General features: G+C 30.7%; 1 protein-coding gene across 1 annotated transcript; it reads left to right on the top strand.

Annotated features, from left to right (window-relative positions):
* The first annotated feature begins 12,450 nt into the window (after positions 1–12,450).
* Positions 12,451–13,974, top strand: LOC124919187 (actin-7-like). Its single transcript, XM_047459360.1, has 4 exons — positions 12,451–12,516; positions 12,640–13,021; positions 13,108–13,718; positions 13,788–13,974. The coding sequence occupies exons 1-4, from the start codon at positions 12,457–12,459 to the stop codon at positions 13,851–13,853; spliced, it is 1,119 nt and encodes a 372-aa protein (XP_047315316.1). The 5' UTR covers positions 12,451–12,456; the 3' UTR covers positions 13,854–13,974.
* The last annotated feature ends 1,603 nt before the right edge of the window (positions 13,975–15,577 follow it).

The raw sequence follows: 15,577 nt of genomic DNA, 5'->3' as shown, positions 1-15,577 counted from the left end.
CCTTGATCAAAACATTGTTTATCATATTGATTTTTCGCATAATTTCTAACATGAGTTCTATACAATGAGATGTACTACTGTCAAAAAAATGTTTTGGTACTTTTCCATCAATTTCTTGCCAACAACTTTCCTATTAGGCGAGACATTGTTAGTGATGATCTGAATGACTTTCTCTACCCCAATATCTGCACTAACTTCGTCAAGGAAGATCTCCAAGGTATTATCATTATAGTCTGTAATAGAAATATCAGTTGACTGAAGATAAATCGGACCTTGTGGACATTAAACCAGAATGTTTACAGGGTTTCTTCCATTTTCATCAAACCACACATCCAACAAGATACTAAAACATGTGTTCATCCATGAATCTTTGATCTTGTTCACATATGCATGCATTTGCTTCACTTCATCCTGAAGGACCTTCCATCCAACATTGAGGAACTAGGCATATTAGTATTGTTATACATCTACTCAGAGAAAAGAATATAATTTATCACCTTCTTGACACTAGATAAATTGGCCAGGCTGATCTCAAAGACCAAATTCATAGAAGAACATATCAATAATATTTTGACTCTTGTCTAGAGGGGTTGAGCTTTACGGCATTCTACAGCAGTCTCTAGTAAAGAAGTTACATGCTTTTGTTCTTGTTCCCCATGACGAGGATTTTGAATGTCAATGATTTCAATCTCAATATTGTCTGATTGTAGACTTGTAGGTGAAAGTTCCTTAACTTGCCAAAAAAATGTTTGAATAGTCTAAATTCTGAACTTCCTTACTTAAGTATTTCTTCTTTGGTAATTCGTTTGTGAAAAGTTCATGTAAATCTAATGGAACTTCCTCATAAGGAGCCACATCTCCTCCAAGACCAGCTAAATGTGATTAAGGCGTTGTGAGAGACACACTAATTTGCAACAATAGTTGCACTTGACTTTATTTTTATCCAAAAATACACCATAATGGTTGATGTCTGCGCACTTACTCCATTTGTATTCATTTTTGGCAAATAGTGTGTTTCAAAAAAGAAACGATGGATGTGCAGAATAGTCACCTTTCAATTTATTTTCTTGCTTCGAAATTCTTCACCTCCAACTTGGAACCAACTGTCATGCAAACAACTTTATGAGATTCAAATACTAGTTTAAGTAAAAGAATGACAATTAATCATTCATCTGCAACTATGGTGGAAATAAAACTTTAGGATTTTCACTACACATTTCAAATTATCCCTCACAACAATATTAGGAGAAAAGCCAACACAAAAACATATCATGTTTTAACAATTAAATAAGGATATTTTTTCACCACAATTTTGCAACCTGCGCAAAAATATGCATCAATAAAATGGTTTCATCTTTTCAGAAAATGAAGAAGTAAATAAGGATTAGTAGTTAAACCCTAGAATGAGATGAGAATGATAGAGCTATTTGAGAAGAAAATGATACACGAGAAAAAAGGGATGCGATTGATACCTGAAATGCCAATTATAGAGAAAATATACTTCTTTCATCATCATGACTTCCTTTTCTATGATATTCCCTATATAAGCCCTAGCCATAACCAACTAGTGAAGGTATCCCAACACATGAAAATGAATCTACAAGCTAATGTACTATGGTCAGCTAGCATTTTGGAAAGGAAAACGATTACATAGGAAATACTAATCTACTTGTGAGTCCACTATAAATCTCCTTTACCCCACTAGTGTGATTCGTGAAACATGTATTCAAATACAACTCCTAATTCACGAAAACAATAAATCTAAGTTTCCTTAGGATACTAAAGGTTTCTTTTTGTCTCTAAAGAAGAGGGATAGACTATCCATTGCATCCATATTAATTTATATTCTTCACTTTATAGATTTAATATGTAGGCAATAGGCATGCAAGGCTTAATTCTCCTTCATCAACTATCCTTATGAAGACATATTCGTTTGTCAAGATATATAGAACCTTAATGTGATAAGAGATTATGACTTCTGATAGTTGAATTGGCAATTGTTTTTTAACTAGTATTGGCAACCTTAAGATTCTGCTTCTATATAAAGTTGTATAATATTCTAATACATTTGCATGAAATTGAACACAACAATGTCAAAATTAGGAATCTTAGGTAGATTAAAGTTCCGTTAAAACTTAAAATCAAAGACAAAATATAATTAACACTTTTGTAGCAACTAATTAATTGTCCCCTCTTTTCAGGAAAAGAATTTAATTATCCTAAAACACAACAACTTCCATTTTTAGTCACACCTAATTCGTTTTAAAATCCAAATTATAAAAAATTTAAAACTTTTGGCTTCATTTTATTTGAAAAGGGTTGGTCGATGCAGTTTCATAATTGTTTGGTACGTGTTAGGTTACTATTGAGGAGTGCCAAGAGTCCATCCACTAAGTGAAAGAAGATTTATTTATAATATAATAAGTGTTAACAAAGTGCAATAATATATAAAGCAGTAAAACATGGGAAATACTATTAATTCATTATACACGCATTTCATTGATATGATAACATGTTAAGCTCAAGTGATATTCACATAAGACTAAAATGAAAAGCCAAGATGCACATTCCATGCAAGGCTAACCATTCTTTATACATTTGCGTACACCCAATTTGTTATCTTTATGATTCAAAACATTATGTAAAAAAGTCAGATGAAAAGTAAGTTGGTTATGTTTACGGATCATATAAAATAACTCAAATAATAATTCCCACAATAATCCAAAAACCATACTAAATCATCTTTGTATCAAATGAAACACCATTTTCAGGAATAAATATGAATTATGATCCATAAACAATGATTATGTTATGGCAGAGATGTGACAAAACACAAGTTTTCAAATAGGCTCAATATTAACTTAACTAGCAAATGTTAGAAAAAACAACAAAATTCTCATTTTTCATTAACAAAACTTATCAATAAATGGACTTGAACAGTGATAGTGATGAAATAGGAACTTACCTGTAAGATGAGATGAGCCTTTTAGATATGGAACCAAAAGCTTGAAACCCGAGTCCAATAAGGATGATGGTTGTTCCTCTAGGTATATCGCATCAGCTGAGGCAAACATTTTCCCTATTAGGCTATTTTATTTGCACGAGAAATGATATAAAACAAGAAAAAAATTACGGTATACTCTTACATATATATTCAAATTAACTACAGCTTTCGACCCGACAATCCGGACCCTTTAAAAATTAAGCATTCTTAGTTAATTAAAAGGTTGAACTTATATTGTTATAACGTTCCGCGCTCATCAAATTTGGTGTTAAATTTAAAAAATAAAGTCTTATTACCCTAGTTGGTTAAAGAGTTGTACTTATTTTGTTAGGTTGCAAATTCGAAACATACCTATAACATTTTTTAATAAATTTATGGGCATGTCAACTCACAATCTGGCCCAAGTATTAATTTACTCTCACATATATATCCAAATTAATCACAACTCGCTAATTCGAACACTTTAAAAATTAAGCATCATTATATTATTATATATGGATAGATAAAGTCCACAATTGTATTTTATGTGTAAAATAAATTCTAATTTAAAATTTGGTACAACTTATGCCACAAAGATGTGACATTCAGATGAAATGGGAGCATGTATTTTAATTTTTTTTATTTTAAATTATTTTATTTGATTAATTTGAATAACTCTATCTCATTCAAAAATAAACTCAACTCAACTTAAATTTAACGCAAATTAAATTATATTATCCAAATTTATATTTAGATTTGGTTTGAATTATGATTAGAATTGAAATGAAGGGGTTTGTGTCAACCAAATTATAATGTACAATGTATATTTGAGATTAACTCTAAACATTTTTTTTATGATTTAGAAAAAGTCTTATCTATGTTTTTTCAAACCAATTAATTGTATTACTTTTTATTATTATTATTATTTATTTTTTAATTTTGAACATTGTTTATTCAGTTTATGTTTAAATATTTTTTTATTTTATTTGAATAACATTTAAATATATATATTACTTAGAAAAGATCTCCAAGACAAACAATGAATCTAAAATAAAGGGAGATACTAAGATTAGAAAAGCGAACAGTTTCCCAAACTAACCTTGTTTGGCGTTCACTTTCCCAAACTAACCTAGTTTGTTCATTTATTCCCAAACTAACCTAGTTTACTATTAAAACTCATTTTGTTTTTTGTTTTTTTTATTTTTTTTTTACATTTCAAATTTATTATATATATATATATAATTATTTATATTTTGATATATATTTTAAATTATTAATTTTATAAATTTAATTATTTATATTTTGATACATAATTTAAATTATTTTTTTATAAATTTAATTATTTATATTTTAATATAAATATTTAATGGTTCATTAACTTAAGACATATTTTTAGGAAGACAACACAATAAAAATTGATAAAAATTTTATTGTGAAATTATATCACAATGAAAAGTTGTCAAAATTATTTTAATAAAAGACAACCCAATAAATATAAATAATAATTTGAATGAAAAGTTGTCAAAATTATTTTAATAAAAGACAACCCAATAAATATAAATAATATTTTGAATAGTAAGATAAATAAATTTATGAGGATGAAAATCATACTGCCACATATATATATATATATGTAAATATATATATAATAAATTTGAAATGTAAATATATATATATTAAAATATAAATAATTAAATTTATAAAAAAATAATTTAAATTATATATAAAATTTAAATAATCAAATTTATAAAAATAATAATTTAAAATATATATAAAAATATAAATAATTTAGTTTATATAAATAATAATTTAAATATATATATCTATATATATATAATAAATTTGAAATGTTAAAAAAAGTAAAAAATAAAAAATAAAAAAAACTGAGTTTGAATAGTAAACTAGGTTAATTTGGGAATAAATGAACAAACTAGGTTACTTTGGGAAAGTGAACGTCAAACAAGGTTAGTTTGAGAAACTGTTCTAGAAAAGCTCCTTTATCACAAGAAATGAACTTTTGTTTCTAGGTAGGTAAGTAATCAAACATCAATTGAATTAAAAATCTCATTCACAAACATTCTCATTCATTATTTTTTATAATGATAAAATTGGATGACACCTATAAAAGTAAATCTGTTTTTTTAATATCCTTGCAACTAACATCTCTCCTTCCCTCTTTCTCCCATTTTGGAAATCTAGATTGGTTCTTCGAATAACGGTTGATTATCAAGAATGGGAAGGCACACTAATAAAAATGATAATAAGAATTAATAATAAAGACAAGAAATTGATCTAAAGAATTGAAACAAAGTTTATAATATTTATGTCAACCCTTTCTCACCTTAAGAAATTGAGTCCATTAACCAATAAAGATTCAAGATCATTTTGTAACTTCAGCCATGGTACTTGGTAGGCCGTCTATTAGTCTCATTATGCAAACATAGATTTGCAAGTTTAATGTACGACTGACTCGAGAGAATCAGTTGGGATTTGTCCACTCAAACTTAAATCAATTATTTCATCAACCGTTCCATTCTCGCAGCACTGTTGAACCCACAAAACGAGATTACGTTGTTGTGCAAGTATTCTAACCCGCGAGCAGCACCTAAACAGATATGGAGTCTTTCCTTCCAAGTTAGAGGAGTCACGTCTTTACTACCATTACGTTTATTCTTGTGGAGTTGGTCCGCCAGATTGCCGCGTTCTATGTACTCATAAACAAGTATCATCTCATGACTATGAGTGCAGTATCCTATCAAAGAAACAATGTGTTTGTGTCTAAGTTTTTGGAAAGAGTCTCAATTTCTGATATGAATTATTTCTTTCCTTGATTAGATTTAGAATCTAACCTCTTAATTGCAACGGTCATTTTAATCTTACCATTAATAACCCCTTTATAGACCTTACCAAAACCCCATGTCCAATCTCTAATCCTTTGTCAAAGTTTTTAGTGGCGATTGCGATCTCAGCAAATGAAAATCTACAACACAAATCCTTGTCTACTAGAGATGTTTTTTCACTCCTAATTCTATCTTCACGTTCGCAAAAACAGTAAGCACTGACAACATTAACTATGACCATAAATATAACCTGACTTGTATTTAGTATCAACAATCTATTCTCTATTGAATCATGAGGATGGAGATAGGAGAGCACTGGATACCCACCAGCAAGATTGTCTTCGGGGTCGCTAAGTTTAAAAACCTCAATCCCCTTAAGAATTGAGTCAATGAATTCGGTCGATTGCTCATTGTTGCTTGGGTACAAAGCTACAAGTAGATCTCTTTTTCCCATGATTCTGTCTCCTCGTAATGTCGTCAAGTAATCCTTATGGATTGCAACCCCAATATCACTGCCCCATTTGATCAAGTCTCCTCTAGGCTAAACCATGTGATTGTTTATGAGAATACTGAACTCTTTCTGCCCATTTTCTTTAGCGTGTCATAGTCAAGCTCACAAAAATGCAATCTAATTAGATACGCGAAACCCGAATTCACAGGCAACTTCCATGTAAAACTAACTCCTTCACCATCTTACGAATTTCGGTTCATTGACCAAGACGGTAAAGTCTTTGTGGTGCACTATCTTAAGATGTTTTCCTCGTATACTTGATCCGATTTGTGAAAGTGATGGGAAAAACAGTTGATTCTATGATATGGTTTGAATCATCCGTCCACTCCCTGAACATACTTGGGTCATGAACAGATGAATGTTTGATGCCACCAACGTTTAGCCGATAGGCCATCTCCATTGCAGTGTCTCTGCCCAGTTGAAATCGACCCTTCTGCCCTGCAACGTATGCCCCTGCATCTGCATCTCCATCTCCCTCCTCCATAGTGTAGTAAAGTCCAACCGGAATGGGAACAACTTCAATTCCATTAACAAATGCAAATCTGTCATCCGAAGTTGAGGGCGATAACTTGTTGTGGATCATCGTACTGAACAGGTGAGTTGTCGGCGGTTATTGATCGTCGGAGAAGGAGGAGAAAGAAGGTGGTCGGAAAAGGTAACTGAGTAAACTTCATGGCTAGCAGCTTCGGGGTTTTTTCCGATCAATGGAGTTTCTGTGCCAATATATAGTATGAAGACAGTTTCCACACTTTGTCATTTATTAATAATATAATGACATGAATGGTTTGTCTATTTCTATTAAAAAAAATTAGGATATGTAAAAATTTATAATTTGTGAAGGATAACTTGTTTTATGACATCGAACTATTACCCTTTTCAAGACAAACCTAATGATAATAGAGTCGGTTAGTTCGATGCTACCCATATTTGTCTGTATCCAATAAGGTATTGTCACATATATAAAGAAAAAAAATTAACAAATAAGGAAGATGATACTTCACTTTATCATTTTATGAGTGGAATAGGGCCGGCTCTCGGGTAAGGCAACCAATGCACTTGTATAGGGCCCCCATTTTTTTATATTTAATAATATTATATTATTAGTATTATTTTTTCCTCTTTTTTCTCCTTTAATATTAAATATATATTATAAAAATAACTTTTTTATCTTCAAAGTCTCGTATTATAATATATTAATTATTTATATTTTATTTTATTAATTAAAATTAAATTTTATATTATTTTACTATTTTAGGGGCCCCAAAATTTAAATTTGCATAGGGCTCCAAAATCTCAAGGCTTCTCATGGCCGACCCTGAGTGGAATACAAGCACCGTTTTTATGGATAGCATCAAAATAACAGATATCTATGATTAGAATTTATTGACTATGCACACTCTATTAGAGTACCCTAGGTTAGGGTCTCCCTAGTTTATTTGGGGGTTAATAAGGCCTAAATTACATTATGTGCAAGATGGAAGAATTATCAAACTACAATACTTCTTCTTGCTAGAAAAAATATGAACAATCTATTCATATTGATGATGAAAGTAGTCTTACAATCATAAATATAATGATGGGATCTACTTATTATTGAGAATCACATGAATAGTTGATTTGTATATTTTGTAACAAAGAACCATATTGACATGGCGGTTTATATTTTTTTTAAAATTTTATGAAATATTAATATTAGGGTCATCTTTTTCATCTTTCCCGTTATTATCAAAATTTCTACGGGCGAAGACCATCTTTTTCGATTCCATGGCTCAGGCTGTTGTTGTAGTTTCTTCTAGTTCTTTTGGAACCTTCCATTGCATACTCAAAACAATACTATCCTCAAGAAAAGAAACATATTCTGATTTTGGATGACATTTTTTAGTTTGAGTTAATTTGAATAAAAAATTTATTATTATTACAATAATTTTAAAAGAATGTTTACATTTTTTAAATTTAAAATATATGTAATATAAAGTTTAAAAAATAAATATAAAACATAAGTATCTTATTATAAATACTATTAATATAAATATAGAACAAAACATATATTATTAAAACATTTTAAATTACAAATATATAAATAAACTCATCAAACATATGTTATTTATTTTAAAGTTTTCAATCAAAATATTTTTAAAATGAACCAATTATATATATATATATATATACTTCTTTGTTTTATTTTATAAGTTTTTTAATTCTATAAGTAGTTTGACTTTGCCGTCCTAAGTCTTAATAAAATGAATAATATTGTTTATTGTTAAATATTAAATTGAGTATTATGACCCAAAGGACATAATTTTTAACGTTTCAAATATATCTAGGATTTTCGTGCGATACAAACGGACAAATATATAAGTACGATGTGAGTTCTAAAAAACAATTGAAAACCTAAAATTTATCGTCTTACCTTTATATATTCATAAACAAATCGGTCGAATTAATTCTAATGAAAAAATGGGCAATAGACTTAGTAGCCTACTATGTGAGTTCTAAAAAACAATTGAAAACCTTAAACTTATCGTCTTACCTTTATATATTCATAAACAAATCGGCCGAATTAATTTTTTATTTTTCAAAAGTGGAGCTCTGTCGATAATCAATCAAATCAACTGTTTCAAAAGTTGAAATGATCACTCTAATATGGCGATCATTTCGCCTACAATCATAAGCACAATGATGCCATAACTGGATGAGAACGAATGAATATAGACAAAATCTATTAATGTCATTTTGTCTGAAATTCGATCAACTTGCATCCACGACCGACATTGGTTGGCTGTAAAAAGCCTTCTCTGACCAAGACGAAGCAAGATAGATGAACCTCAAGCCTCCAATCCAATACTTACAAGTTACAAAATCTGACATTAAATTATTCAAAATTTTTGAAAATTTTAGAAATTGTATAGGCTTTAAGGTTTGTTTCTGGATCATCTCAAAGCCGCATAAAGAGTTCATGAGTGTTCTTCAACTCACTGTAAGTTTCAATTCATCTTATAATTCCAATTAAAAATTCAAATTCAAATTTTTATATTTCAGTTCGGCCAGTTTTAAATACTGCTTGATTGTTCAATTTTTGACTTGAAAACGATATTCCTAAGATCAATTCGAGCGAATCAGGTTAAACGAAAATACTCAAATTCAATTTTCAAAATCGAGTTTTTATTTTTGATTTCTAGCTCGAGAATTATGGTTTAAAAGATGTTAATACATCTTTTAAAAGACGTTAATAGAAATTTTGGATCACTTACAATTGGTTTAAGGTATGTTTACACAAAAATCAAAATCTTTAAAAATTTGAAAAAAAACAGTTCTTGAATTAGTTTAAAATGATAGCTAGTGTTCATGTTTTGGTTCTATTTGATCCTAACATGTATAAGGAACCTATTGGTGAGCTCCTTATACGAATTAAACTTTAAAAACTAAAAATTCAATTTTTGTGCAAGATTTGTCCACACTCGATTTGACCTCCTTTCCGATTGAATGATGCTTTAGAATGATGATGATCATGTCCTACATTGGAAAATGAAGCTACACATACCTTCAGATCGAAGAACGGATGAGTATAACGAAATCATCAAACATGCAGTTTGATGTTCTTGACATCCGATCGACGTTTTCGCTTTGATCTGATTTTCGATTGAGAAAATCATCCATCCCCTACATCTAACCGAGGAATCCCACCATTCGACTGCAAACTTTAGCGCGGCTTGGTTTTCGACCGAGAAAACCAGCTAAACATGGTTTTTGACCGAAGGGCAACGCACGAGACCGAGAAGTCCAACCTCCGAGTTGACCGGGTACCCAAATCTGTTGACCTTGGGCCAAACTCGCTCCAGACTCGCGCATCCGGCCTAATCCGCGACCTGGGCACCTATCTAAGATCCTACTTGTTTGGGGTTTTTAATTTCTAAATTCTTTAATAATTAGAAACCTTAAACTATTTTTAAAAAATAAAAAAAAATATAAAATGATTTTAGAATATTTTTAGAATATTTTTACAAAATTCATTTTTGATAAAGGTCTGTTTGAATTTATTTTAAATTCTAATGCCTTAAACTAATATTTTTCAGGTGTGTTTTTCAATAATTCTTGAAATCAATTGTAGGTATCATCATTTAAATATTATTTTATAATTTTAAATGCAAGATAAATCTATGCATGTCTAAAATTAAAAAATAATTAGTTAAATAAAACGTAATAAAACCAAACTTCAAAGAAATAGTCAAAATTTTATAAAGTATAGACAGTTCTTTAATGAATAAATTCCACTAACTCTGAGCTCTTTAACTCTTTAACGAAGAGTGACCATACTACTAGCTTCAGGATGGGCAGGTGGGAGCATAGAGGTTCATATGCCTATAAGTCTTGTTCCAGTAATCGTTCATGTAATCACCTGTACATATTTGATCATGAAGGAAGTGGATGTGGATATTAGAAAATTTCCTGGAATTATGGATAGAATGAGTAAGGAAATAACTAAAGGAAATAACTAGTCTTGCTGAATAGTATGAAGATAAAAAAAAGTGGTGGCTCCTCCTAAGAGAAATTTCAGTGTTTAGATTGATGGATCAATCCTAGCCTCTCTTAGTACATTCCAATATGTAACTTTAGTCTTTTGTTTTTTACTTTAGCCTTAAAAAATCCCAAGTGGTAAGAAAATAAATTACTTGCGCCTTAACTCGTTGTTGCAGATGTGGATCAGTAAGGGCGAATACGAATACGAATACGATGAATGTGGTACGGCTATGGTTAGTATAAAATACTTCTAATCTGATTGAAGTGAAGTGAAGATAAAAGGGGTATGGATCTGAAATTTTTATATATTTTTTATTTATTTATTGGAACGCTAGGTTCTTTTATTCCGTGCGACTAATCCCTGTAGTTAAACTTAAACACGTAATAAAAAACACACTCAAACAATTTAACTATCACGCTCAGACCCTGAACCTCCGAGGGATTCTTGATTGTTTGGACTTACATTGTGATACACTTGGACTCACGATAAATCGGTATAAAAGTCAAAATTGAGTTTCATCTGTGACTAATAATTTTATATATGAAGAATGGAGAGATTGCATAATTTTGTGTGCCAAGGAGTCAAATTAAATTATTTCTCTATTTTTATCAGCTTTCCATAAATCACTAATATTATTATTATTGGCTGGGGAATGATAGGAATTATATCAGCCTTATTCAAAATTTTATATAAAAAATAATTAATATGTTTGTGTTGAATATTAGTGATTTTGACCAGTATTGTTCAGATAAAAAAAATGACTTGGTCTAAAATTCGATTATAGTATAGGGCAACAACTTTATTTGAAGTAGTAGAATTACAATTAGTTTAATTGAAAAATTCAAAAATATTAGCTTTAAAACATCATAAATAAATCAACTTAGTCACAAACAACCAACTATTGAAATAAAGAAAAAGTTGTTAATAAAAGTCAACTAAAGAAAGAAGAAATAAATTAAGAGTAAATATTTCTAATAAGACTCAACCAGGGAATACAATTGGATATTGAAATCTCACCAACTTCATCAAATTAGAATGGTTAATCAGATAAACAAAAAATATAGGTTAAAATAAGATTATTGAAGTTTTGTCCATGTGAGAAAATCTCAAATTTTGATAGTTCGACATTTACATTATATCATTGAATATTCGAGTCTTAGGTGAAAAATTAAAATTAAAATTAAAACTCAAATAACAATTTGACAATAAAAAATACAAAAATATCAGTCTTAAAACATTAAAACAAACCAACTTGATCAAAAACTCAACAACTAACTTGTGAAATAAATAAAAACTTGTTAATAAAAGTCCACTAAAGGAAGAAGATAAGTTATAAGACAGAACAAGGGAAGGGAATACATACACAATTTTGGGTCTGCAGATATTCTTCCATAAGGTACAAGAAGAAGAAGATCCTGAATTCATCTTTGTATGATCCAAGTGTAGAAGCTGGGTTATTTGTATGATCTTGTTTTTGTGTTTGTGGCCTAATTGTTGAAAGATTATTTTTGTAGTAAAAGAAGGCAGTTTTTTTTTTTATGATTATTAATTTTCCAGAAAAAACAATATATATCTTTCCTTGCAACAACAGGTCTCATAGAAGATGGCCGATGCCGACGAAATTGAATCTCTCGTCTTTGACAATGGAACTGGAATTATCAAGGTTTGCTTTTCCTATACATATTATATAAATTTATTTCAAAGTGTTTTCTGAAAAGGGTTACAACAAGCCTTGTTCTTTCACCTAACCCAATATATATAAACTGCATTCCCATCCAATCCACAGGCTGGTTTTGCTGGTTATGACGCTCCACGGGCTGTATTTCCAAGCATAGTAGGCAGACCTCGACATACAGGTGTCATGGATCAAAAGGACGCATATGCTGGTGATGAAGCTCAGTCAAAAAGAGGTATCCTTAACATAAATTACCCAATGGAGCACGGAGCTGTTATCGATTGGAATGATATGGAAAAGCTTTGGCAACACACATACAACGAACTTCGTGTTTCTCCTGAAGAACACAAAGTTCTACTAACAGAAACACCCCTCAACCCAAACACCAACAGGGAGAAGATGACACAAATTATGTTTGAGACTTTCCATGTCCCCGCAATGTCTGTTGCTATTCAGTCAGTTCTCTCGCTTTACGCAAATGGTTGGACAACAGGTTTGTTTGTTTGTTGGTTTGTTGTTGTTCCATTGCACGCAGAGTCTTAGACTATTTACATGACATGTATTTTTTTTTTGACAAAGGTATTGTCTTGGATTCGGGTTATGGCGTGACCCACGCAGTACCCATTTACGAAGGCTATTCTCTCCCAGATGCAATGTTCAAGATGAACCTGGCCGGTGATGATTTAACAGGTTCATTGATGAACATGCTTTCGGAAAGATTAGTGTACCCATTCACCACAAATAATGCAGAACGTGACATAGCGCGCGACATCAAAGAAAAGCTTGCATACGTGGCCCTGGATTACGACCAAGAGATGAAGAAGACAGCCGATGTCAGCAGCTCTTATGAGTTGCCCGACGGGCAGGTGATCAAAATAGGAACAGAGAGGTTTGAATGCCCGGAAATTCTCTTCCGTCCGACCTTGATTGGGATAGAATCACCTGGAATTCATGAAGTAATTTACAATTCAATTATGAAGTGTGATGTGGACATTAGAAAGGATTTATTTGAAAATATCCTTCTTTGTGGCGGCTCGACCATGTTTCTTGGATTTGTGGAAAGGCTGAGTAAGGAATTAACTCTTCTTGTTCCCGATTGTATTAAGATTAAAGTGGTCGCTCCACCGGAGAGAAAATATAGCGTTTGGATTGGTGGATCAATCTTGGCCTCTCTCAGTTCATTTCAACAGGTCTATTTTCTTTCTTTCTAATCAATTAACTGCTAAGAAAATCAGTTATTTACTTTTACTTTGTTGCAGATGTGGATTACTAAGCAGCAGTACGATGAATTCGGTTCTTCTATTGTTCATAAAAGATGCTTTTAAGCTCATTCAAGATTTCAAGTTATGATGACATTTCCCTGTTTGTTTTTCTGTATTCTGTAATTGCATTCTTGTGTTATTTTTATACTTCAAGGCTTGCTTATTATAAATAATGAGAATTTGAGAGATTTCAACATGCCTTAATCATTATTATTACTTATTTTCATTCATATATAAGAGTTTTTTCAAATAATTATACTTCAATTAAATTATTAACATAACTTTATGAAATCTTCTCTCTAAGTCCAACACTTATTAAATGGGTTATATAGAGATCTAGAGAGTGATGGGATTAGGCGTACTAGGCAACCAAATCTGACAAATATCAACACTAAATTTCTTATTTATTATTCTTTGATTTTAATTATCTTAAGGTGAATTATTTTGACTTAATTAAAGCCTAAACAGAAAATCAAGCATCATCAAAGATGATACTTTGATAAACACCTTCGAGAAATTAAAATTCTAAACACTCAGTACAAGAGATTTAATTCAAAACAATGATTTTTTTTTTTTGAAAAAGATTAACTTTTATTAAAATGAACGCAAGATATTTTTAAACGTTACAAAAAAAACAAAAAAAAACAAAGTAAAAATTATAAATGTCAATAAGATCGAAAAATTCTTTTTCACTTCAAAATCAATAAAAAAAAAGAATAAGTTTGATTTCTTTTTAACGGTCCATAAATTAATGTTCAAAACAAACTCTAAAAATGTTTTGAATCCAAAAAATGACTATGATAGTCAAACCAAAATTTGTTAGGAGAGTATTTTATTCCAACTTCTAAAAAATAAACAAAAGAAATCATAATGTAGTGAAACCCTACCAGGTGTATTTTGTGAAAAAAATGCATTGCTATTTTAAAAATAAAACTCCTTGGATCAAAACGATGGGCATTTCAAAACAAAAAAAAATATCAACACAAAAGTGAAGAAAGGAAAAGACTACATCTCATAACGCCACAAAAGATCACACCGTTGTTTGGAATTTTTGTAAATTGTTAAACTGAAAAGTGAAAAGTATATTAATTCAGCAACAACAGTGGCTATATATAGCCTTACAGAAACACAAAAAGGAAACAGTTTAAAAATAAACTAAAAACTAGGGAACTGCTGCTCCACTCAATACTACCTCAACCCCATTACTCTAAACGTGATCTCATAAAGAACTTGACATTATTGACAGTTACAAGATAACCAATAACTTACTCAAATTCCAACATACTCTCCCTTAAGCTAATTCATCTGAATTTAGCTTATTTCAGACAAGCTAACTATTCCAAGCAATTCACGCAGTTTCTCGAATTGCTCCAGCTTCAATGGTTTGGTAAAGATATCTGTGACTTGATTCTCTAGTGTACAGTATTCTAACTTGACAGTTTCTGCATTCACCAACTCCCTTAGATAATGAATTCTTACTTCAATGTGCTTGATTTTCCCAGGAAGAACCGAATGCTTTGACAATTGTATGGTAGAATTGTTGTCACAATTAATCACAGTTGTCGATTCTTCCTCAACTCCAATCTTCTCTAAAATTCTTCTAAACCAAACACACTGACAAGCACAGAACGCAACTGCTATGTATTCCGCCTCGGTGGTAGAAAGTGCAACAACCGATTGTTTCTTTGATGTCCAAGATATTGAACCTGATTCCATCAAGACCGCACATCCGGTTGTGCTCCTGCGATCATCTAAGTCACCAGCGTAGTCATTATCTGTGAAAGCCA

This window comes from Impatiens glandulifera, chromosome 1 (genome assembly GCF_907164915.1).
Source record: "Impatiens glandulifera chromosome 1, dImpGla2.1, whole genome shotgun sequence".
NCBI lineage: Eukaryota > Viridiplantae > Streptophyta > Magnoliopsida > Ericales > Balsaminaceae > Impatiens > Impatiens glandulifera.
Note: the sequence above shows the minus strand (reverse complement) of the source record. Positions and strands in the feature narration are given on the sequence as shown.